Below are 27,666 nucleotides of genomic sequence, written 5' to 3'. Positions count from 1 at the left end.
GTCATTACTAACTGCTACCCACTCCATCTTTCACACAGGCTGGGTATGCTGCAGCCTGCAGTGCTTCTGCAGCATCAACAGCTTCCTACTGATTGAAAGGCTGCAATCTGACTACTTTAATCATCTTTAGTGGTCCCCAGAGGCTCTTCGAATTGAGGCAGAACACCAGGCATGGTAGACTGCACCATGTTAATAGAAAGTCTGCCAATCTCCCTTGTTTATCTCTACCAACCCCACTCTAGTATGCTTTTAAGTATCATTATACGGCTGATTTCCTGAGAGACTGGTTACGCCTTTCAAATTGTGCCTTTTCTTTCTCCTTAATTACAGAACCACTATTCTAAGAGTAATGTCCATCTTTCTCCTTATAAAATAATAAAGCCTACATAGTTATCATTTTAATAAATTTTCAGACCTGGCCTAAGAACCCAACTCAGATCTATGTTCTTGAGTGGAAAACATATATTCAATAATGTCTTATATAAATAAGTTATGTTGAATGTGCTGCCTTCAGTGAACCCAACTTTCCTAACTTTCCAGATAACTGTTTAGAAACTTTTGGAACCTAACCCACTTTGAGAAAACCTGCTGTATTTGATCGCTATAAATAAAGGAATCCCAAAAGGCTGAACAGATTGCAGGGGGAGGATGAGGTCACATACAGGAAAACATTAATAGATGAAAATATAATTAGCATCATGCTATTTCTTCTTTAAATCTGATATGCATATACTGTTATAGCTACTAGAGCTTAAACAAAAACATATTAATTATTCATAAATCCTTCTAATCTTGAGAAGATAAGTATGGCAAACAGAAACCTGCACACTGAGATTCAGTTCAATTCCATCCAGCCTAATTTTCCCAAGACTGTCTCCTAGAGATTACTCATCACATGTATATAACTGTCACTATAATGAATAGTCTTTAGTTATTCTTCCCATTTTAGATTTGGCAATAGAAATGTCATTACCAGATAAAAAGTCTAGATTTACAGAGAACCAAGGTAATTTTTAGGTTCATAGTAAGTTGGTATCTGTGGGTCAGGATACCAAAAAAGATTCCTTAGTATTTGCTGAATAATTAACTATTTCTGCAAAACACATAAAACTATATTGAAAATCTCCTGCATTCCTATATTTGGAAGCTTTTTGAAGTCTTTGCTGAGCCTCAGACATCATTTTTTTGTAACTATAACATATTGGTGTTATTGTCTAATATAGCTCTCTAATTCCTGGAACAATTTCTTTACAAAAGAAGAGGGATAGGTACAATTGAGACCAAAAAAAGTTGCTATGCTACATCACTCCCTGTGAGGACTGTTGTTTCAGTTTTCTTGGAAAAACCCATTGGATGGGGCCGGGAAGGTGGTGCTAGAGGTAAGGTGTCTGCCTTGCAAGCGCTAGCATAGGACGGACAGCGGTTCGATCCCCCAGGGTCCCATATGGTCCCCCCAAGCCAGGGGCGATTTCTGAGTGCATAGCCAGGAGTAACCCCTGAGGGTCAAACGGGTGTGGCCCAAAAACAAAACAAAACAAAACAAAAAAAAAAAACCACTGGATTAGGCAAGAAAATGGGGATGCTGCTAAAAGGAGCCACTTAGTTGCTTCATGGAATTCCAAAGACTTAAAATGATGGGCTTCACAGATTAATAAACTAATCCAGATATAGTTTCTTCCATAACTCATGAGAAAATCATATATCAGAATACCTGAATAATTCATAAGAAAATCATATATATGAATCCATTTTTGTGTCAACCACCATCATCATTATTATCATTATGAGCATGAAGACATATGTAGGTCTGTAACAAATTCAATCCCAGCCCAAGACTGATTGATTGTTTATGAGAAATAGTTTCCAGAAAAAAACATATTTCCCTCAAAGGGAAAGAATCATACCTCTTATGATATTACACCTTAAGGAATATTACACAATCATGAGCAAATTTATATATCTGAGCATTTGTGAGAAAAGCAAAATTAAAGAGAATTTTTTTTCCCTCTGAACATATCTGTGTGGGTTTTAGGTTTGGGTTGTTTGCATTTTTGTTTCATTTTGAAGAAGTCATGACAGAGGAAAGATGGCAAATTCTGAATTAGAAGAGAGCATCAGGGCAGAGCACTCTAACAATGAAAAGCCCCAATGAGGAATACAGAAGTGAGGAAGGAGTGTAGAACATAAATAGCACAGAGGGGAAAGGGCTCCAGCCTGATCAGTCCTATTTGTTCTTCTTTCTTAGGGATCTAGAATGGATACAGGCAAGAAGACTATATCCCTGTTGAACTTTTCCTTGATCAGATAGGAAGTCACTTTTATATATCCTCTTTAGGAAATAATTGTGGATACACTCTTTCACACTGCTCATCTTTGAAAGTTCAGAGTGAACTTAAGTTGAGTTCATACCATCATTATTTACATTTTTAGTAAGCTCTTGACTAGATTGTCTATTCCACTTGAGCTAAAAATTGAAATAGTAAAGAAACAACAAATACTCAAAGACAACATAAACTGTGAACTGTCCTTTAATAAGAAATAGATGAGTGTAGGGAGAATAGGGATATGAGGGTGGAAATGACACTGAGACATGGCGTAAGGAAGCTGACATTCCAGTGGAGGGTATGTATGGTCTTGGGGTTTTTGTTTTGCATGAAACTCTATCAGTATTAATATTGTAAATCATGGTGCCTAAAATAATTTTTTAACTTATGTAAGTTGGTGATGAGAGTTGACAATGGTGATAGGATTGGTGTTAAAATACTATTAAGTTTAAAAACTCAACTATAAATAACTTTATAAACCATGGGTCTTTAATTAAAGAAAAAATTATAAATAATTAAAACAAAAAACTAAGTTAGTATAAATTATGATAGCTCAATATTATAAATTTTAATCTTCAAACAACTATATTTTAAACTTTAATTAACACTATAGGACATTTTGCCTTTATTTCTACTCTCAGCATTAAATTCTCACTAAATTATCATATTATTGATAATATTAATAATATTAATTATAAAATAAGACACACTATAAAGTATGTGTCCAGATGATAGCTTACTATAATAAATAATTTTAGTTATTTGCTTGTGAACTCTACTGGCATATTATTCTAATGGAATTTTAGACTTTCTTATTTATTGTCTATTAATTTCTCTATTAATAAAAGCAGCTCCTTTAAAAAGATATTTCCTCCAAGAAAGATTTATTGCTAACAAAAACAAAAGGGAAAATTTCCACATGAGATGTAAACCAGAGCCATGATGAGAAAGGAGGGATTCTTTTAGGTACAGGCTCAAAAATCAGCAAGTTTTCAGGAGTAACAGCCAATCACTGGAAACTTAAAAAACTTTAAATTTATGTATATCCTTAAAGTTAAATTTTAGGGTTTTTAAAAAAAATAAAAAGAAATCAGAAAAACAAAAGCAAAGAAATAAACTGTGAGTTGTTCCCCTACAGAAATGGAAGTTAACAAAATATAATAAAGCACAGTTTAGGATTATCAATGCTTTCTAGAAGAGATGAGCAGAAACATGTCAAAGTGGAACATATTAGTGCATGAAGAACTTTCCCTTGGGTTTCAAGAAGAAAAGAAAAATGAATCTATTTATCTTTAAAATAAAGAGATGCTTTGAAATCAAATTCATAGAAAATATCAATTCCAAATAGAAAAGACCATCCTATATTTTGGTGATGGAATGATGGAGGCTTCAATAAGTGTAAATGTATATGTAAATGTTCAATAAATGTAAATTACTGAATTTACATTTAGGAAATATATGATGGTAGTGAGGAATAAACCCAACACAGGCAGGCAGTCCTTCTCTTGGGCAGCAGAGAAATAAGCCCTCAGCATGGCCCACTTCCCACTCACCAGATGTCTGACTTTGTATCATAGCCTTGGTGTTTCAGAGCCTCCGGACTCATGTAATAGGGAGTTCCAGTTAAAGTTGTGGCGAGATCACAGGATCCCATCAAGAGTCGAGACACTCCAAAATCCCCTTGAAATATAAGAATTGTTTTTTTTTTATAAGAACTTTAAAACAATGAAAATTTGTTTTATTGCCTGGAATGAACAACTGTGAGTCTATTTTGACCATGTAAAAATACAATGATTCAGACCATTTTAAAAGGAAAGAAAAGTTATAATATATTTTAAAGTCCACAATGCTGATAAGAGTTTTATAAATATAAGCTTTTGTGGTAAAGATGACTTTAAGCCAAAAAGAATTGAATGATATAATTTCTAGAAGTAGAAAGAATCAGCAACTTTAAGCAAAAAGCCATTTCACATCTGAAGCACCATAAACAGAACGATTCTCATAGAGTTGAATATAATTATTTACAATTTCATCTCAGGAGCATTATTCTTAACTTACAGTGAAGGAAAAATTTAAATCAAAGACCCAAGACTTATCAAAAACGTGACTTTCAAAATTTAAATCTATCAGCTTCTTGTCATTGCCTGACTAGATGTGTAATTTATATCTTCCCTCTCTAAGAACCTCCTACTGAAAGATAAAACATCAAACAAATGGCATGTGAGGAGATAGAGTTTTGAAAAAGAGGTAAAGGATAAACAAAGCCATACTTTCAACATTGTATTATCTATGATAACTGCTAATTCTAATTCCTTCTGATCAAATAAGAAAAGAAACCTTGATAATTAATCAAACCAATTAAAGAAGTCAAACTACTTGCAACAGTCTGAAATGGAGTAGGGACTCTGAAAATCTTCGTTGAAAGGCTGGAATGATAGTACAGTGTGGAGGGTGCTTGCCTTACACATAGCTGACCTGGGTTCAATAGCCATCACCCCACATGGTCCCTAAATCTAGCCATAAGTGAATCCTGAGTGAAAGCCAGTAGTAAGCCCTGAACATCACTAGGTATGACCTCCAAACTAAAATTAAAGAATCTTTGCTGAATCACAAAGTAGTGTACAGCAAATGTATTACAACTCAGCTGGCATAAGACTGATCAGAAAACAAAGCAATTGGATTTTGCTGGCCCCAATCAAAATAAAAACATTTAAACAAATCAATGACACTTCTAGGAACCCTATACTTTAATTTGATATACTGAAAACACTTATAATATATACTCCTTGGATTTAGAATACAATTTTTTAAAACTTTACCAATTTTAAGCAGATTATTTTTCAGAAATATGTTCTTTGATTTCAAGTCTCGATGAAGTATCCTCCTAAAAATGCAAAAAAAATCATATGAAGTTTTATGTAAAACATCAAAATGGTAAATGGTAAGTCCCGATACAAATTTATGAATATAAGTAGTATAACTCTCACATAAATATACATTCGCATAGACAGATTGTTAAAACCTGCAAATCCTCAAGATTTTCTAGTTTCTCTGAGAAAGTAAGAGTTTTAAAATAAAAGGAGCTTTATTACAGAAATTTTTGTTTGTTTTTGTTTTGGGGCCACATCTGGTGTTGCTCAAGTATTATTATTCCTGGTTCTGCATTCAGGATCATGACTGGCATGCTCAGGGGATCATATAAAATTGAACCATATAGTATTAAACTCAGGTCAACCACGTACAAGGCAAGTTTCTTACTATTACTTCAGCCCCTAAATAAAAGTTTTTATGTTACAGGAACTTATAAGAATGGTGTTATTGAATGGTGTGGCTTCAATAATTGTTTTTTGTTAACATGATTTACACATTGTCAAATCCAGTAGTTGTAGATCAGTTTTCATAGAGCTTCATAATCTATGATATATAACCTATATATTATCATATAAATATAATTATTATAAATATATTATCATACACATATTATTATGAAAATGTGTAACATAATGTAGCCCATAAACTTAGGTCTAATATATTGGTGAGATTTCATTTAATGATATATGTCACTAGATTTACTATACACCCAGCAATGAATGCCAGTGAAATTTTTTACTTCAAAAATATAGGGAACACTAGGCAATCTAAAAATCCTTGCAGGGCCAGAGTGGCGGTGTGGAGAGGTAAGGCATCTGCCTTGCTGGCACTAGCTTAGGATGGACTGAGGTTAGGTACCCCAGCATCCCATATAGTTCCCCAAACCAGGAGCAATCTCTGAGTGCATAGCCAAGAGTAACCCCTAAGAGTCACTAAGTGTGAACCCCCAAAATAAATAAATAGATAAATAAAAAATAAAAATCCTTGCAAGAAGCAACACCCCATTAAGGTAAATCAAGTATACAACTATCATCACACAGACATAAATGAGTCTATAAGAAAACAAGACAGATTATGCTATTACTGCAGGAATTCTAGAACATATCTAGCAATGCATGATCCCACAAACACCACTGGAAACAACCCAGATCATTGAGTTAGTCCTGGGGACTACCAGGTATGGTCCTCAAACAACACACCCCCCCAAAAAGGGGAAGAAAATTGAACATAACAATGGGTAGTAGATGCTGATTATTCCACCCCATAGGTTGACTTGAAATATCTCTCAAAAATAAAAGTTCTAGTGAGAAAGTGGGGAGTTGGAATTAATATGTAGTCATAAAGTTGGGATCCTGTATATGATTCATACCTCTAAAAGATATTCACATAAAAAGGAAATGACAATAAAATTTATCTGTATAGGTATCAACTCTAAGTGGAGAATAAAAAGATCTCCAATTTTACAATCATTATCTCTGCTCAAACACATTTGGGATTCAAATATGCAATAGATGAATGACCTCCAAAATCCCCATCCAAGAAATTAACATAAGAATTGGCCTTCAGCTAATATCCTCCTTGAGGCACCGGCAGAAACAAATGCAAACTAAGAGTCAGCAATGAGTATACAATGCATTAGGCCCCTGAGTTTCAGAGACTGAACGGGATACAAACCATAGACCATATTTTAAATAGCTAAATTCAGAAATAAAGGAATAGAAATGTGATACATAACAGAATATTATCTTCCCCCTCAAAATAAAAATTGCATAAATTTGATTAAAATAAACAGTAGAATTTCAGGGGAGGGCATGATTATTGAAGTGACAAAATCAAGAATAGAGCCTCAAGCTTTCAACTATGCAGGGTAAGCCTACATCACTGTGTCTCCTCCCACTTCCTGTGGTTGCCTAGAGCTAACTATAAAATGTTAACAATGCAGAGGTCGGAGGGATATCACAGCAGTAGGAAGTTTGCCATGCATGGTTGGCAGATCCAGGATCAACCTGGTTTGATCCCCTTCATCCCCTAGCCAAGAGTGATTTCTGAGTAATCCCTGAGAGCATCGCCCGGTGTGGCCCAAAAGCAAAAAAAAAAAAATGTTAACAATGCAAAACTTAAATTTTGGTATTATAGTTTAGGTAAGATGGTTATAAAATGTTTACTGTTATAGTGTTGATGTACAAAGTACTAGCTACCACCATCACAAGTGTTCATGACCCTCCACCACTGATCCTTTTGTAACCTCTGGTTCAATCTTTTTAAAAGCAGTATCTCTGAAGAGATCAGTTCACTAAAGCAAAGGCTTTGAGTCAGTCAGCACTCCAGGGAGAGAAGAACTACCAACAGCTCCCATTGTGCTTTGTGTTCAAGGCCTGTGCCCTTCTCAGTACCCTGGCCAAGTAAAATTTCATACTTGATGCAGTTTCACTGGGTTTGGAAGAGATCAATTATGTAGTTCAGCTCCATGAAGAAGTCAAGACATGAGGGGCATATTCCCCGGAGAAATAGGAATAAAGGAATAAAGTGAAACATTTCAGATAGTGAGCCACTAGTGGAAAACCAGGGAATTCAAGATCAAGCTATGAGAGAGAAAGTGGCCAAAGGATAAAAAACAATAACAACAGAAACTACATAGGGCTTTGGGTAGATACAGAAAATAAGGAGGAAGGGTCTTAAAAAAATTATGAAACCTATTGGCTAACAATAAACACAAAAAAGAAGCCAGACTATTTGAGAAATAAATCAGTCCTCACCTTATACCAACTGAGTCTGCTGAATACTTTGACTCAATCTATGTGATCTGCCCCACAATAAATGCCAGCCAGAAAAGCATTAAGTCCTCCCTAGAGAAAGATAATATTATCTAGCACCTCATACTGTTTTGTATCTATCAGCCAACATTCACTTCAAAAATTACGGACAGACTCAGAGATGAAACCAACTGACCCAAAAAGAAAAAAAAACACATGGAAAAACCCTTTAAGAATTATTAAATATTTACTTATTGTGTATGTGAAGCAAGATAGTTTTTACTAAAACTTATTCAGAAAGGTGTGGACAGATTAAAAGAGAAGTACATGTTTGAGAGAGAACACAGACTTCTCCAGAGAAAATAAGCAAGCAAAGAAACAGAGATAAACAAGTGAGATATGTGTTCAAGGGGAAACATAAGTTTGAAGAGCAAGCATATTCAATAAATATTTTAAATAAACTATGACAACATGTTCAAGAAAATAAATGACACAGTGGAGAATTTCATCAGAGGATTAGATTTAACATCCATTTTTAAAAGGAATTCATTTCCAATTGAAGTTCTAAATTTGAAACAAATATAATTTTTTAAATTAATAATTTAGTTGATATGTTTCAAAGCAGATTAGACAGCAGGAAAGAGGATTTAGAAACTGGAGTAATTAGTTTAAAAATTCAAACTGAGCATACACAAGAAACACCTGAAATATGGTCTAATTTTATGTAAATGGATCACTAGAAAGAGTTCATAGACATAGAGGCTAGAATATGAACATACACCATTTATCTCATGGATATGCTAAAAAAGAGAATCAAGAAGAGGCAAAATTCGAAGAGAGAATAATGAAAATATTCAGCACTTAGACCAATATAAAGGAACAAGTTGATCTGTAAATCAAATTTCAAGGCGAATTCAAAAAGGGATGTGGGCAGAAACAACACAGAAGGTAGGGCCTGTGGCCAACCCGAGTTTGATCCCTGACATCCAATATGGTGCTACAAGCACCACCAGGAATGACCCCTGAGCACCACTGGGTGTGGCCAAAAAGGGGGGGGGGGTTATGAAATAAACCCACATTAGACAAATGTTCTATACTGAGAATAAGAAGACAGAGAAGACAGTGAGAACTAGCTGAAAGAAAATTAACTTACTAGAAATGATAATCAGTCAGAAGATGGTTTTTTAGCATCAATAAGAAGATAGAGGGTCAACTTGTAAAACAAAATATTTGTCAACCTAGAATTCTGCACCTAATAATAATATATTAGCTAAATACAGCACTTAAAACTAATACAAAAACTACTGTGAAAGAATAAGTATAACATACAGACATCTTCAAGTAAACCAAACAATAAAAAATCTGGTAGTTTTTACCATTAAAATAACTTAAAGTTTTATTTCAGAGAAAATGGATGGCCACAGGGGGCAGCCTAAGACAGATGTGAACTGAGAAGCAAGAAAACACAAGGAAATATACATCAATAATGGCTTCCAAACTGATGATAATAGTGATGGTGATCATTGATAAGGGAGTGTTAAGAAAAAGCAGAGTTAAAATCCTGAGTTAACACAATATAAAAAGAGGAACATAACTAAAGATAAAGTCTTTGAAGTGTTTGAAATAGTATATAGAATTCAAGATATCAGAAGTTACTTTGAGCAACTTTACAGTTAAACTGAAGACCCTAGAAGAAATGGAGATTTTTAGAATCACAATCGCCCAAAACTAAGCACAGAGGAAATAGAAAGCCTGAACCAGCCAATCAGAGCAATGAATTTGAAACAATAATCAAGAGTAATCCGTAGGCCAGAGAGATAGCACAGTGGGTAGGATTGTTTTCTTTGTATGTAGCTGACCCCAGCATCCCACATGGTCCACCAAGCAATGCCAAGAGTAATTCCTGAAAATAGAGCCAAAAATAACCCTCTAGGTGTGACTCAAAGACCAGAGTTGGGGGATGGAATCTAAAGTGGACTAAGTGAAAACCTAAGGTGTGGGAGGGATAGTACTGGAAATAAGGGATCTTGGCAAGAAGCAGATGGTGAAAGAAGCATGAGAGAAACTTTCCAGGAAGTGTGGCATGACTTGGTAGTGGGGGTGGACATGAAGCTGCCAAGGGGAATACAAAGCTTGAGGGGTCCACAAGGAAAAGGATTCAGGGACACTCACTGATAATGGCTCCATGTGAACCAAGCTGGTCATCTCATTCAGTCAGTTCCAATGGACATGGATCAGAGCAGAGGGTGGTTTCAGAGTCACCCCACTCAACCCTCTGTTCCACAGACCATTAAACAGAGACCGGGGGAGCAAAAGGCTTCCATCCACGTTGAAGGCTGGTTAGAAATGGCCCATCATCACTTCCTGTTTCCTGGTCATCTAGTATCATCCAATGTTACCACCTCCCACTAAAAAAAGTCTACACTCCTTAATACCCTAAATATTCTGTTTTTTTAATATTTTTTAAACACCTTGGTTACAATCATGATTGTGGTTGGGTTTCAGTCATATCAGATGACACCCCCCCATCACCAGTGCAACATTCCCATCATCAATGACCCAAATATCCCTCCTCCCCTCCCCATACCTACCTTACGCTAGACAGGCTTTCCACTTTCCTCATATATTCTCATTGTTAGGATAGTTCGTAATATAGTTATTTCTCTAACTAAACTCATCACTCTTTGTGGTGAGAGAAAAAGAGTAGAACCTTCAAAGGTTAACGGTATATGTTTGATAAAGCTAGACTTTGGAGTGCCGACAACATTTTACATTTGTCATTTGTAGTGAGTGACCGTGATTTTTTTTAAATTGTGATCTATATTGAGAGCAGGGAGAGGGGGCTTCTCCAAGAGCAGTGGCTGGGGTGCAGTGATTAAGAGGAAAGCTAGAGGGAGAAAGCTCCTCCTCTGTGTCCTATAATTCTGAACAGAGGACTGAGCACTGGAAAGCCTCATACCAGCGATGACACCCGGATGGATGGGATGCAGCATTTGGTAACTCAGCTCCTCTGTGTGCCCTGAAAGATGAATCAGGACAAGCAGAGGACTGAGTGCTGATGCCTGGCAACTAGATGGGATACAGCTGTAAGGGTGGTGGTGGTGGATCACTCGTCCCTGAAGCTGGAGTAAGTTTCATCATGCCTTATACTGGTCGTCTTAACGACCCTCGACTTTTAAGAAGTTTTTCATGGGTTAAAAAGTTGTCTTATACGCTGGAAAATATGGTAGGTCCAGTTTCCATGCCTCACCTCCGGGAAACTAGCCCTGACCTTCCCACAGGGAAACTAAACTTTTCTTCCATCAGGCTAGTGCATCACTTTTGCATATTCATGTATTATGTACTTTTCATATATTTCTCACTTAAATAGCTCTGAGCAATCTGGAATATAGTTTCCCCTGTGAGCCTGTAATTGTCAATGGTAAAAAAAAGAACCTCTCATTCTTGTCCAACTATTGGCCATCCAGCTATGGAGTATAAGTATGTAATAAGGAAATGTATGCTTGATAAGAAAAATATTAATTCACCTAAAAAAAAGAGTAATCCCTGCAACAAAAGACCTAGTCCAATGGGCTCATTGGTGAGTTCTATCAAATCTTCCAAGCAAACTCGCTACCTTTATTTGTTAAGCTCTTCCAAAATATTGAAGAAATAGAATTCTATTCTAATAGCTTATGTAAAACCCTACTGTGAAAAAAAAACTTCACACCAATTGTCCTGATAATTGTCAACAGAAAAATCCTCAATAAAATCTTAGCAAACTCAATCTAAAAAGATCCTGCAATATGATTATGTTGGATTCAGCCCAGTGATGCAAAGAAACTTCAACATACACAAATCTATTAACATAATGCACCACAACAGTGAAAGGAAAGATAAAAATCATGATTTTGTTTCAGTCACACAGAGAAATCTTTCAACAAAATCTAATACTAATTCATGATTAAAAAAAAAAACCTCCTTTTATCATGTGGAACTGTTATCATCTGCCTCTTTTAAGTCTAAATAAAACCACAGACCAATGAAGAAAAGATTCCCCTCTCTTTTCCTGCCTTATGACATGAACTAGACATTTCCTCTCATCTGCCTTTGCCCCTGATCTGAGTTGACTTAGACCATTGACTTCCTTAGTGCTCAGGCTCTCACATGAGGGCTGACTTATACCACAAGCTTTTCTAGGTCTTTGTTTAGCAAAGGTAGATCATGAAAATTCTTTGCCTCCAAAATAACACAAACAATTGTTCAGTCCAATTCTATTGGACTGTGATCACTTTATGTCTAGCTCATTTTATTTTTGGACCATATTCATTGCTGCTCAGGGGTTACTCCTGGCTCTATACTCAAGGGTCATTCCTGGTGGTGCTCAGGGGACCATATGGGACACCAGGGAATCAAACCTGGCTCAACTGAGTACAAGGTAAATGCCCTGCCCACTGTGCTATAGCTTTGGCCCCTCTTTTTCATTTTTTAATGCTGTTCATTTCTTTGTCTTTACCTTTAACCCTACCTTGTATTTATTCTCTTTCTCTGGAGAATCCTGACTCATCCTGTATAGCAGCAGCAGTGAAGAACTAACAGTGTAGATAAACTAGTAAATTTAGGGGCTAGAGAGATAGTACTGGGGTTTAAGCACTTGCCTTGCATATAGCTAATCTCAGTTAAAATCCCTGGCACTGCACATGCCTCCCCCGCAAGCACAGCATCACCAGGTGTGAACCCAACACCCCCCCCCCGCCAAAATAAACTGGAAAAGCTAAGAATATGGTTACAGAATAGATCGAAATGCTGCTGATTCTGGGGTTGGAGTGATAGCACAGTGGGTGAGGCATTGCTTCGCATGCGGCCAACCGAGGTTTGATCCAGGCATTCAATAAGATCCCTCAAGCCTCCCAGGAGTGATTTCTGAGCCCAGAGCCAGAGTAACCCCTGAGGATGGCTGGGTGTGGCCTAAGAATTTTTTTGTAAATGCTACTGACTCCATTGGCACTTTCCTGTACTTATTTTAATTTGACTTACTTATACATTTGTGATGTTCTAGATCTATAGCATAAGGCATCAACAGTTATGAATAATGATATTCAAAGTTGAGAATACTCATAGGTCACTTGAAACTAACTTGAGAATGAAGTAAAAAGTCTTAGTTTTTCCCTTGAGCCTCTGATGCACAAAATTACTTCTTTTTAAAGGTGTTTATTTTGGGGGCTCATGTCATCTCCTGATAGCTTCTGTTTAAGGGACTTAGGAGTGTGTCAGCCTCTTGCAAGGCAAGTGACTTAAGCCCAGTGTTATCTCCCTAGTTCATATTTCTTAGATTATACAAAAAAACATTAGGATAATTAGATACAGAACAACATAAGAAGTATTTTTTTAAAATTTGCTATCTGATTTGGGACATCGGTGATGGGAATGTTACACTGGTGAATAGGGGTGTCCTTTACATGACTGAAACCCAACTACAATCATCTATGTAATCAAGCTGTTTAAATAAAGATATATAAAAAATACTAGAAACTTGGACACTATTGTAACTGGTCACCTAAATTAATACAAAGATATTTTAAATAATCAAATCAAATTAATAAATAAAATAAAATATACAACAAATATTCACACTGCTATATTGTTTGGTGAAAAAACTTGTCATTTTTGGCAATATTAATGGACTTAGCAGTCATTATGATAAATGAAATAAATCAGCTGTGAAAGTCAATAAAGATTGCTATCTGAATAGTAAAATATATTTTACATGTATATAGCCACAAATATCCAAAAATATTTTCTCTATTTCTTGAAATAAAGAATTTTAGAAAAAATTGTATCATTTCTATAAAGGATTGATTATTTTACCATCACTATGAAGACCCTAAGGTACAAAAAATACCTGTTCCTAAATCAATAAGATTTCATTTGTATATATATTTATATTTTTTACACAGAGATGACTAACTTGTCTCTATGTGTGTCATTTTCTCACATAAAGCTCACAAATATGCCAAAGAATATTTAAAAACAATGATCAAACAAATGCCAATATAACAGTATGTAAGTCCCATATATATCAGCTTTGGTAGTTTTTTTAAAAGATTATTTGATATCCTTTTATCATTGTCTCCTAGGATAGTGTGATATTATTCAAAGATTGTTATGAGTTGTTAAGTCAGAGACTATCAGTATTATCAAACATGTGTTTCAGAAGATACATGGAAAACAGAATAATCCTATTACTTTTTATGCTATCAGATGGCATATTTATTCTATCCAGATCTGTGGGTAGCCATATCTTGGTGCATCTTATAAGTTTTCACTATTATTCAGTAGTGATGCTACCACATGTCTGTCCACTCCTGTGTAAAGCTAACAAGAACATCTCAATGTATCTATTCTTGTTCATGTATGTTTATTCTTAAATGCATCCATATCATTTCATGAGTTCATAAAATAGTTAACACATAATATTTCTTATTCAAAATGTGTAAAAAGTATTAAAAAACATTTAGAATGCATTCTTGAGGCAGAGACTAGAAATGCAGATTATAGACTGTTGAACTTCTGAAACATTCACTGACCTTCCTTATCACATATTTCATATCAAAACTGGCTTTTGGGCAGAATACTCATCTCTCTGAGGCCAAGGAATATCTTCTGCCTCAATCATTCAACTTATCTAGGGGCGAAGCACAGCTAAATGTGTACTGACACATTCCAAGGTAACCACACGATTCATGAGTAGCAAGATGTCATATTTATAGCTCAAGCCTGCTGTGAAATATAATAAATTCACTGAATACTAAAAGTACATGAGAATCAGTTGTGATTCACGGGATATGATCAAATATTGGAGAATGTGTTTATACACTCTCTGTTTATACATTCTTAGTTTATAAGTTTCTGTCTTGTATTCAAGGTCAAATTAATTTTTGTGACTAGCAACAAACAGCTAGTCATACAACCTAGATATTTATGGATATACTCACCCACCAGTGTCCTCATGGAAAATCCATAGATATTTAACCATAGTGCTATACCCTTTGAACTTGCTTCACCTCCAACTCTATTCACCACCTCCCATTGCTCAAACTTGTTTTCTAACTTAACTATTATACAGGTTCATGCTTAATTGGTAAAAATTCCTGGCCCCCAGTAACATGTGAACTTACCTTTCGTGCATATAGTCGACTCCCAGTAATAGCTGGATAAACCATTCTATTATTTGACTTTCTGGGAAGGTTTTCCCAGCTTCTTTATATTCCTGAATTTTACAGTCTAAATCTCGACCCTGGGGAAAAAAGAACAAGTTTTTAATGTAGACTTCCAAGTTAAAAATGAAAATAGGTTTTACATCAAGCTCTCTCAATAGTAGCTTCTTCACAGCAGTCAGTGTTTGTCTCAAAGGTAGCACAGCCCCTTGTAATGATCCCAGATAGGACTAGAATCTCTTCTGGACTAGGTTCCTCGAGTCCTCTACTCCACTTAAATCACTTCAGAAAACTCCTACAATGGCCCTTCCCTCTGCCCTTGCCTGTTTTAAACTAGCAGTTACCTGAGAAAAGTCAAAGGTTCTAAAATAAAGTACTTTCATTCCAGAGTCAAAGAAAAAGAGAGACAGTGTAGCAGGTAAGACACTTACCTTGGATGAGACTACTCCAAATGCCTGGCACTGTTATCCAGCACCAATATCTAGAAGCCCATGTCATTCCCCAGCCCCCTACTCAGACAGGAATAAGCCCTGGGCACCATGAAGTGTGGCCCCAAAAGAAAATAAATAAAGTAGCCTCCATCCCATCCCTTCTTTATTTTCTTTCTAACACATATCTGCTCCAATCAATTATTCCTGAGATAAACAGGAGGAGGAAAGCTAGATAAAATCTGTGCCATCTGGGCCATGTTTATCACTGACTCAAGGACAGAGGCCTTCTAAAGGAGTTTTATGTTTATGATATTTCCTAAAGCTTTGTTTTTATTTCTATGTCACACATTTATATGTCCCCACATAAGTCAAGGAATAACTTTCCTTACATGTGTTTAAAGTTTCATGTAATGATAGAACCCTAGTAGATTATAAATTAAAAACAGAAATCCAATACATTCCAATGTATCGACATTAATTGAATATCAAGTGTACTGTTCTAGGAAAACTAAGTAGCTCTGGAGATTGCATACATGGCTTGCTGTTGGTGTGACCCTTCTTGACTGGCATGACCATATACCTTGGGGTGACATACCCCTTGGTATTTCTTTGTTTGAACAGTGCTGACCCTCTGAATACTGCTACTGTGAATTTATAAAGGGTCCAAAGACATCATTTTCACCTTAAATGGGTCTCTCTCATCTGATTCACTGGTGATAGAATTGTTAAGAGAATAATACTTGGGGCTGCAAAGTAATCAGGATCACAAATGACCAAAAGCTAAAATTGTCTGTTAGTGTCTAATGTCAGGTTCATTGTTAATGCTTTTCAACTACTAAAGAAGTGAAACATAGAGAATACATTCCCTTAGAGAACCCTTTATCCTGCTCCTGTTTACTTTAATGCATTGAAAACTGAAGACCACTGGAGAAGGGTCCCTCTGAAAGAAAAGTCAAGTTAAATGTTACTCAGCTCAGCCTTTGCTGGATGACAAGAGCACAAACCCATCAGGAGCACAAGAGTTCTGGTCACAGCCATGAGGAGCACAGAGCCAACCAAGAAGCCACTCATCAATTATTTGTGACAGAATATGAATGCAAAGGCAAAGTGAGTTGAGATAATAAAACAATCAGGGGGATGGGGCTGGAACGGTGGTGCTAGAGGTAAGGTGTCTGCCTTGCAAGCACTAACCTAGGATGGAGCACAGTTCAATCCCCTGCCATCCCATATGGTCCCCCCAAGCCAGGAGTGATTTCTGAATATATAGCCAGGAGTAACCCCTGAGCATCAATGGGTGTGGCCCCAAAACAAAACAACAAACAATTAGGGAGAAGTTATTTCTAATCAAACAGTACCAGGTCAATAAACTCACTCATCTGCAATGCTTTACTTATTTTATTTTATTTTGTGTGGCCAATGTGCAAATATTTGCCTAACAGTTTCTCTACACAACTTCAACTTCACTCAAACTCAATTTCGTGCTACTTTATTTGGACCCAGGAAACTCAGCTTGGTAGAATTCCAAAACAGCAAACGGTCCGGGAGAGACTTCTGTAGCAAAGCAGCTGCCTTACAACCACAGGTCTAGAATTCGACCCCCTGGTGCCACCCTCACGTGTGGAGCAGGATCTCAAAAGCTCAGCTGCTTGAGACCTTCCTTCCCAACCCCAACACCAGAATTGAATGTGATATGCAGCTGACTGTAGAGCACCACAACTAAAGTGTGTGGCCATGGCAAGCACTTCAGCTAAATGTGTGAGTACAACTGATGTGCAATTCCCAGTGAGTACCACAATGAAATGTGGTGTAACCTCTGGTTATCACAACAGCAGTAAAGAAAAGGGGAAAAATAAATAAATAAAAATGTAAAAAAAAAACTTTAAAAAATCACTTGTTCTATTTATTCTCCAATCCCCCTTTTTTAACCCTTTAATTCTCTTTTATAATCCTATAATTTATAAAAATTCCATTGAACCATACAAGCTGAACTATATTGTTTCTACTTGTGGGACAAAACATTTGCTGGTGCTAGATGAGTATAGCATCCTATGAAGCAGGCACAAAAGCCCTTCAGGTTCAAGGTAAACTGTGAAGGTTTCTATTTCTCCAATCCCAGTTTTCTTTTTCTATACAAGAGGACTTTGGCTAACCTCTCTCACACATACAAAAAAGAAAAAAAAATTTAAGGCAAAAAATCTCTAAGATAACACTATGGGTTTTCCAAATATAAGAAGATATCAGCAGTAGCAGATAACTTATTTTTGTTACCATTTCATTTCTTAGAAGGCAGAGAGGGAGAGAAATAGAAAAGAGACAATATGTGGCCAGAGCAACAGTATAGCAGGTAGGGCATCTGCCTTGGAAGTGGCTGACCTAGATGTGATCATTGGCACCCCATATGGTCCCCCAAGCCTGCAAGGATTTCTGAGCACAGAGCCAAAAGTAACCCCTGAATGCTGCTAGATGTGTCTCACTCCCCCCCCACCAAAAAAAAAAAAAAAACAAAAAAACAACCAAGATAGATAATAAATGAAAAGGAAAGGGAGAGCCAATAGGCAAGGAGAGGGGAATAAATAGAGGAAGAGAGAGAAAGGGGAAAGAAAGAGAAGGGGAGAAAGAGGAAGAAAAGAGAAGGAAAAGGAAGAGGAAATAAAGGGAAGGGGATGGATAAGATAAAAGGGGAGAAAATGGAGGAAAAAGAAGGGAAAGAGTAGTTGGGGAAAAGAAGGACAGGGCATGCAGGGCAGGAAAGGGCAGGGACGGGAAATTTTGCCTTAAAGAAATAGCCATGAAGCTGCTCACTTGAACTTGATGCTCTGACTTAGGAAGCCCAAAAAATCAGCTATAAAAACAGCCTACATGGCCAGAGAGCTTTAGCATAGAAGGCAGAGTGCTTGCCTTGCATTTGGCCGATCCTGATTTGATTCCCTAAGCATCACCAGGTATTATAACTGATTGTTTCCTTGAACAGAATCAGGTTAAGTCGCTGAGCAAAAAAAAAAAAAAAAGTCCCTTCAAAAAAAAAAATCAAACAGCCTTTCCATAAGTAAAATTCTTGGAGAAATGAAACTGTGTATCAAGACACATTCCTTTTGAGGAATTCATCCCCATACCATAATGCTGCTTTTCATTCCCTAGGGCCATTTTAAAGTTGTTTATTAAAGCAATGGGTCTCTTCGCATCATATATCCTTGGTCTTGCTTTCTCTGTGAGGAAGCAGAACTAGGTCCCTTTTTGAATTAACTGCAGAAAGAGGAGCACACATCCTCGGTGACCTTTCCTGCTGGTTCAGCCACTGCTTCCTACTCTCCACTCAGGAATAGCGCAGGAGGATCTTGTCTATTTTCTGCACCAGTAACAAGTGTGTGGATATTTCCCGTGACTACAGAAATACTTAGATTCCTGGGGAAAACCCAGGGTGCTCAGTCTCTAAGTGAACTATGAAAATGAGATAGACAAAGTGCCCCTTACCCTCAGAGTAGAGATTTGGGACATCAGTGATGGGAATATTGCACTGGTAAAGGGGATGGGTGTTCTTTACATGACCGAAACCCAACCACAATCATGTTTGTAATCAATGTGTTTAAATAAAGATATTAATTTAAAAAGAAAATAAAAAAAAAAACCTAGCTGCTGGTAGTACTAAGCAAGAGAAGAGTTCTGACAACACAAAGAGAAGGCACCGAAAGATTAAGCTAAGCATGGAATGAGTCTCATCTTCCTGTTACTTCCTAAAATTTTCATTTCCCATGTTTATCTCTATGAAAACTCTTTGCATTTATTTTGTTCTTTAATAAATAGTATGTAGATTTTTCCAGGTAGGATTTAATTAAGGTATGCTAGCCACTTATAGATTATGATACAACATATTCGCTTTTATGTGGCAGAGAAAAATAAATTTTTATGAAGCTGTCTGATTTTAGTTCAGCAATATGAAAAGCGTGTACTACTTTCTCTAAGCTGTTTTCAAAAAAATCAAATGTTTTTGATGAAATGTCACATCTTGGTTTAAGAACTTATTAGGAAATCTGTGGGCACATTCTGTTTTCCTAACTTTGTCTTTGAGAAATATTTAATGATGACTTTTATTGCTAAAACAACTTTAATGAAAAGAGTATTGACTTTAACTTGAACCACTATGAATGCAGCTCTAAATCTATATTGCTAGCAGGAAAAGCTTTTCTTTATTAATATCGTCTCTTGAAAGTTGCATGAAAGCCTTTATGGTAACTTCTAAGGACCAGAACATCTGTGACCCAAAATGTACCACTTGATGGATTAATGCTATCTCCTTCCCCGTTCAAGTTAATCAACATTAGTTTGTCTTTCAAATGCCAAGTCCTTGAAGACATGAAGAACAACTCAAATACAATGTTTGAAACTCCAACTTTGATTGTTTCAAAGTTTTAAATCCTACAGACTCTGGTTTTTAAAAAAGCTAATAATCTATTTTTATAGTTAATAGTAGCACTTAAAAGTAGTTTATGAGATGCAAGGAGAAGGATCTCAACAGCCTGTATATAAAGTAACTAAATATTCAGAGCATATTTAAAGGACAGAATAATTTTCAAGCTTCAGGACTGGGAGGAGTTTAAAAACTTATTCAACCCTACTTCATCACTGTAAAATGCAAAGAATGCCCCTGATTTCATTCACTGGGCAGAGCTGTGAATATATCCATGCAGTGGGTCCTTGAGTTTTGTATGCATCAAAATCATCCAAATTATTTGTTTAAAAGGTATATTCCTGGGCTATAGCAACATAAGCTCTGATTCTGTCAATCCATAAATGACCAAGCAATCTATTTCCCCCTTTCCTTTCCTTAGTTTTTATTGTTTGTTTTGCGATGACCAAATACGTCATACATTTTGGCTGTAAGAGTCACTGGGGGTTGCATATTTGGTGTTGGTGCTCATACATTTCACTAGCAATGCTGGTTGGGAATTGCATGATTGATTTGGTTTTCAAACACATAAGTTATTGTGTGCCAGAGATCACACACTTGTCATGGTGCCACGGATCCCAAACAGGGGCTGAAACAATAGTACATATCTTGCATTCAGACAACCTGGGTTTGGTCACCAGAAACTGATATGGTGTTGCCAAGAGTGATCCTTGAGTACAAAGCCAGAACTAAGCCCTGAGCACTGTGAGGTGTGGCCCCAAAAACAAAAAACAAGAGTCAAACAAAAAAAAGAATTTAAAATAGACAAAAGAGTCAAACAAAAAAAAAGAATTTAAAATAGTAATGTCATGACTCTGCTCATAGTCAGTGTAGTCAATTTTTACCCCATTATATTACCTTTCTCTTCCTCAAACAAAACCACATAACTTGAACTTTCTAGTCCTGCCTCCCAATTAGAGGGGGCAGTAATGGAGGCACCAAGACCAACAGTTATAAGACCACTAAGTAATAAACTAGACACAGAAGGGACCACACATTCTAGCAGCCCCTGGGGGGAGAGTGGAGGATATGGGAGGCAGAATGGGAGCGGTTGTGAGAGGACAATTTGGTGGTGGGAATTCCCTGATTCAATGTAAATACCTGGAATATTACTGTGAATGATATGTAAGCCACTATAATTAAAATAAAAATTATATTTAAAAAATAGTAATGTCATGGAGATTACACTCAGAACCCCAATGGGGCAGTGCTAAAGACAGAATTCTCTACCTCAAGCTCACAAATTTGCTGATCTACCACTGAGCACCTTCTTGGCCCAGATAGTTGTAATTTTATTTATTTATTTATTTATTTATTTATTTATTGTTGTTGTTTTGGGCCACATCTGGTGATGCTCAGGAGTCACTCCTGTCTATGCACTCAGAAATCACTTATGGCTTGGGGGACCATATGGGATGCTGGGGGATCGAACTGCGATCCGTCCTAGGCTAGCACCAAAAGACTGAGAAGCGATCCCATGCGATTTTAATAAGCATTCTAATTAATTCTATAGAGGTTGTTTATGCTAAAGGAAATACTGCTAGATAATTATATGCCATATTTCATCTGTCAATGGAAACCTTCTGTTCAATGGTCTGAATGTTCCAAGGTACAAAATGTACTAGGAAATGTCAAGGTTGAGTAAGAATCATATTATCATGACATGTTTTTAACAGCTGTGACATAGGAGAACATATATAAATAAAGGTGGATGGGACAGAAGATCCTGTTATTATCATGTAGAATCTGATGACATTACCTTTGAGTTTTGCATGTTCCCTGTGATGAGTTGCCTAAAAAATAAGAGAAGTGTCAAGCTATGTTTGCTCTTGAAATCAAATATTTAAAACTCAGTCTTCTAATACTCATGAATGGCACATATGATCATGTCTTTTGTGAAGAATAATATAAATATTCCTAAGTCTAGTTGCAATGAGTTATAAGTCTTTCAGAATAAGTTATTTTGCTAAAATAAAAATACATGGGTAACAATAAAAATATGGGATGCATTTTTAACTTAAAAAGTCGTATAAGAGATGGGGAAATATCTCAAAGGACTGGAGCGCATGCTTTGCATTCAAGTTCCCTGACATTTGGTTCTTTGAACCACATAATCTTCCAAGCACCACACCTGGAGTAAGTAGCTGCTGAGCACCACGGGTGTGCTCCCAAGCGAATATGATGTGAAATAATGCTATTGTATATAAATCACTGGGATTTCTTGAAAACCAATGTATCTAAAGTATACTGCTTTGATTTTAATTTAAATACAAGTTTATATAAAGTCATATGCACATATCCCTAGATCAATAAAGTTCCAGACTCAAGATCTAGTACAGAGTAGATTAAGTGGTCCTCTCTTCTCTAGGGCACAGAGCTCTTCATATGATGCTAGTTCTCTCAACTTACAACAATTCCAGCAAAGAGACCACTGATGACCATCCTGAAGTGTGAACTTCTGAAACTCATAAAGAAAGGACAGTGCATAGAGACAAAGCATTTGTGTAACCCCAAAAGTAGATGTTGCAACCCTATCTCCCGTGTGATAGTCTTAGGAGAAGGGAACTTTGGGGGTGAATTAAATCATGAGGGTAGAGCCCTCCTTAATGGGATTAATGCCATAATGGAAGACTAAAAGAGCTTCTCCAACCTCCTTCCACGTAAGGGCATGGCAAGAAGACAGATCTATCAACCCCAAATCAAATACCCACCAGACACTAAATCTGTGGGCCCTTGATCTCAGACTTCCAGTCTCCAGAAATATGAGAAATAAACTTTTTAATCTAAGTTACACCAGCCTATGGTATATTGCTCTAATAGAGCAGACTAGGAGAGAGATTATCAAATTGGTGTCATGACAATCTGGGGATGTACCTCAGCACAGACCGCCAATTCTGAGTGATGGTAACCTCAGATCTCCAGGACTCCAAGCAGTGGATCTGAAGGGCATAGAGATTTATCTCTAGAAGTAGAATCAACACACACAGAGGAGCTATCTAGCCAGCCAGATTCATTTCCAAGAGTAAGAATGCCTCTAAATTTCAAAATGGCAAACTGCAACTCAGTTCCTTAGTTTATTTAAAGTTACATATAAGTGAGAAACAGAAAATTTCCATTTTTCTTCTTTATTGTAGTACAAACAGATCCTTGGAAAGCACTTGCCTGAGAGCTGCCATCAGTCCCATTAATATAGAATCTGCAGGTTTCCTCTTATGGCTTGAAACCTTCTACTAGAGGTTACAAGCCAGAAACTCAGAGAGAAAAAATTAGCCTGCTTTCTAGAAAAATAACTGGAAGTGGAGAAAGTAGCAATTAAATAATAAATTATAAAAACAAGGAAAGGAATGATTAACAGTCCCACTAGGTGTAAAGTTCTGACAGTCACACTGCATACTTCATTATTTCAGATCCCAATAAAACCCTAACTAAAATTGGTGTCCTTGCACTATCTTAGGATCAAAAAAAAAGTCTAAGAGATTAAATAACTTGTTAAAAGAACTAATTTGAGCAGACATTGATGAGGTATTTGAGTTGACACACTTACCATTATGCCAAACCTTCCCTAGTCTCTGATTGAGAAAGAATAATCAAGAGCATTAACAATACATTAGACAATACACAAGCACTAGCATATGTGTCTTAGGAACAGAGAAAGACACAGAATTCCTGAAAGAACCATAAAAAAAAGCAGCTTCCATGCACCATGTGATGATTGGGGTCAGTGGGAGAGATGTGCACTGAGGCAGTTATCACAGTTAAGGAGATGGACATACCTGAAATGTCAAATGGTTCCATGTAAAAGTACCTGGGATCTACTGTCTATTGCTTTAAAGGTGCACATTTGATCCCCAGAACTCATTCATTTTCAACATGAAAGCACAGTCAGGCTTTATCAATGCTGCCATGATGAAATGCATATGTAGTTTAAAGTGGCATTTGGAACACATTTGAAACACATTTGATTATTTGGTTAAGGCTGTTGATAAGTAAAACAATATCTACTGCTTCATATCCAGGGAGAGATAGCTCACTGAATGCTTCAAAGGCAGGAATCATAAACTACGCAATTGACCAACTTAAATATGAAGAGGTAGCAAAGTAGAGAAATCCAAGTAAAAGGCAAAAAGAAGCAGTTTTTCCAGAGCCCAGGCCCCATTCCTGGTCATTTCTTGGAAGAAATACAACACTCCAGCCATGTGACTGCCAGATTATGACTCCCCATTAATAAAATAGATGGGAAAATAAAAAGAATTTATGTTTTGTAGAAAGAAGATAGGATCCTATTAAGAAAACACAGGAATCAACCTGAAGGAACCCCATAGCTGAAAGTGGAACAATTTAAGAAATCAATTTAATCATGGCAGTATTTGGTTTATCAACTCCAGAGCAAAGGGAATTTCTATGGACCCAATCAGGCATAAAGAAAGAACTGAGGAAAACGCATAACTGGAGAAATGGTGTGATGTTCTTCCTTCCAGAGGAATACCAACTAGTAAGCTAGAAAGGTGAAAAATACATAATCACCATTTAAGCAGAACACAGTTTTTAAAATGCTCCAGGTAACCATAGATCAATGCTAAAATCAGTAGCTGAAAGTCTGAAGAGAAACCAAGTATTGAAATCATCTCAACACACTGTCCCTAAGATCTTTTATTACAAAAAGAAAAATATTGACTTGACTGTGGGGAAATTCAACAGCTAAAAACTTAACCAGATAATCATTAATAATCAATAATCACCAGTAATAAAAAGATAGATGCCATGTATCCCAATGCAGTGAGGATGCAGTGAGGATATACTACTTCCAAGGTGACTTTGGCCAGATAATGTGACCTCAATTTAGTGAGAATCCATCAGCAAGACCCAAGTTGAGATGGCCTACAAAATCGCCTATTAGTATTCCTCAAAAATATCAGTCCTTAAAAATAAATAAAAGCTCAAAAGTAAAACTTGAAGATCGAGGAAGAAGAAAAAAACTACAAAGCACAATTCATTTCATGGAAGAGTAAAGATCAGGTCCTGCAATAGATAGAATAAATACAGAAGAGTATGTGGGCAAAGGGAGAGCGGACTGGCCAGCTATTGTTATTCTTGCTTTGATAGTTGTGATACAATTTTACAAGGTCAGGGTCCCTGGTTAGCCTTCCAAAGTCTTAATGATGGGCAATCTAGATCCATGAAATGAGATCTCAGGCTTTGGGATATTTTGAGCTCTCTGGGTGATTTCATCAGGCTTACAAATGACAAATCCATTATCCTGACATAATTTTTTCATGGTTCTCCCAATATTGGTGAGCAGGGAACAGACAAGTCTGATTTTCCTTTATCCCCTGTCAGGTATTTCCCCTCTCCAGAAGCAATGTGGTCTCACCTATTATTTGTTGTGCCAACTAATTTGAAGTTTCCATGAGGCCTTATCCTCTTCAGAACTTCAGGCAGCACCCCACAGATCTTTCTAACACAATCCATCATTAGGAGGGACAGCTAAAATATAGGGGAAATGTGCACTTGACATATATAACAGGTCAGGGTCCCAATGTTTCGTCTTTGACCATAAATGTTTAACAGAAATAAGGTGGGAGGAAGCTGGTAACAAGAGGTAAAGAATTAGTTCAAAAGGAAAAAGTAATGTTTTTTCCTGAGTCTTGATTTCCATCTTGCTCACTATATAATTCCATGATGTGAAACAAAAATGGCTGTCCCACACAATAAAAGTAAGAAATGGATACTATGAGTATCATGGGAGATGAATGGTATTGAGGAGTGGTATATAAATGGATATTTCAGCCCAGCTTGGGAGAGTGGAATGAACATGGAGGTGGAAGGGCATTCTGGAAAGGCAATGGTTTCAGCACAGAGACAGATGTGTGGGATGTAGATGATAGATAGTGAAAAGAAAGTGGTTCCATGTCCCTGAGCAGAGGAGAAGAGAAAAAGCCTAAAGCTTAAATGTCCCTGCCATTGGTGAGCCTCAGAACTATTGTCCATAAAATATTTGGTTAGACTAGCCTTCTTGATCTTTGGACATCTCTGGATGGAAAAACTCTGGTCTGGGAAGCAGTTCATACTCTGGTGATTTAAATCCACTGCATTAGATCAGCAGGTCTCCACTCTTTTTGGGGGGGAGGGGTCACACCCAGCAGTGCTCAGGGGTTACTCCTGGCTCTATGCTCAGAAATTGTTCCTGGCAGGCTTGGGGGACCAGATGGGATTCTAACCACTGTCCTTCTGCATGCAAGGCAAATACCCTATTTCCATGCTATTTCTCTGGCCCCAGGTCTCCACTCTTAACACCTTTGGACTGGTGTTTGAAAACCAGTGGAGGAAACTGTCATCTACTGAGAGAATAGTAGATGCTCAACTACATAGTTGAGACAGTTAAGTTTTCTTTTGACCCAATAATCTGACGTGACATGTCTGATAAGTTGGGTGGTGGGAATTTGGGTCTCATGAATGTATTTATATATTTCAAAATATATTAAGACACAAATTAAACTGCAGGAGATAAAAATTAAAAGAGAACAGTCGTTTTGATGTATTTTCTGTGGAGGTGCAATCTTGGTTGTCTGTCCTATCCAACACATTTATACTTCAGTGAAGCGACAGCACCAGACTTGTGTGATTTGGGGGAGCACAGTTGTGTCTATAAAAGGGAAACATCTCTAATAAGTAAGTAATGTGTACATGTCACTCTCAAGGAGGTGGCAGTCAGACAACTCAGTCTGCTGAGCCTTGGGATCCCTGCAGCTGGTCCCCTGGTCCTGCCAGAGGCTATCACTATAGCAACCAAGGTAGCTCAGTCCAGGAAATAAGCTTCACTGACAAAGGAAATCTATATGTTCTATGGGAATTTTTTTATTGTTTTGTTTTCACTGGGGACACACCTGTCTGTGGGCTCAATGATCACTCCTGGTGGGAGTGCCAGGGGAACATATGTACTGCTGGGAAATCAAACCAGGGTTGGCCTATACAAGGCACACATATTGTACTCACTATATAATATCATGCTGTCCCCATACAAATTCATATTAAAGTAAAACTGGGAAGATGGGCTGACTTTGAATATGGATTCTGGAACTGTGTAGTTCTCAGGCTTCAGCATGTTTCACTAACCTGGCAGGCTGCCAAAATGTAGAGTATCTGAGTCAGTCTGGTTGGAGCAGAGGCTGGGCATCATCTTTCTAAAAGGTCCCAAGCAGTGCTGTTCTGTGATCACACTTTGAGCACTGTGGATCATATCACTCACATTAATTTCCTGATTGCGACCATCCTACTGTAGATATGTAAGGAAACATCCTTAATCTTATAAAATAGTTGTACTGAGGACAAATATTTATCATGTTTGCAATTTACTCTCAAATAACTGAGAAAAAATATAGGATGAATAAAATGATAAAGTCAATATATAACATGAGGAGCAGGAGTGATATTACAGTAGGTAGGACACTTGCCTTGCACAAATGAATCCAGGTTCAATCTCTGACACTGCACATGATCCCCCAAACACTGCCAAGAGTGATCCCTGAGCACAAAATCAGGAATAAGTCCTGGGGACCATCAGGTATGACCCAGTCCTCCTTCCCCGAACCCCTCCCAATAAAGAAAAATGATAAAAATGGAAACATCTGGAATATAAGAATCTATGAG

At 37.1% G+C, this 27,666-nt stretch overlaps 1 protein-coding gene across 1 annotated transcript in view; it reads right to left on the bottom strand.

The window, feature by feature from the left end:
* Positions 1–27,666, bottom strand: part of NEK11 (NIMA related kinase 11) — a 220,196-nt gene that overhangs the window by 126,928 nt on the left and 65,602 nt on the right. The window contains exons 3-5 of the mRNA XM_049766089.1: positions 15,106–15,256; positions 5,144–5,208; positions 3,878–4,004 (exon numbers count right to left, since the gene is read on the bottom strand). Coding sequence (XP_049622046.1) covers positions 3,878–4,004; positions 5,144–5,208; positions 15,106–15,256 — 343 coding nt within the window. The remainder of the gene's footprint in view (positions 1–3,877; positions 4,005–5,143; positions 5,209–15,105; positions 15,257–27,666) is intronic.

Source organism: Suncus etruscus, chromosome 20, assembly GCF_024139225.1.
Source record: "Suncus etruscus isolate mSunEtr1 chromosome 20, mSunEtr1.pri.cur, whole genome shotgun sequence".
Lineage (NCBI taxonomy): Eukaryota > Metazoa > Chordata > Mammalia > Eulipotyphla > Soricidae > Suncus > Suncus etruscus.
This window is presented reverse-complemented; position numbering and strand designations above follow the sequence as displayed.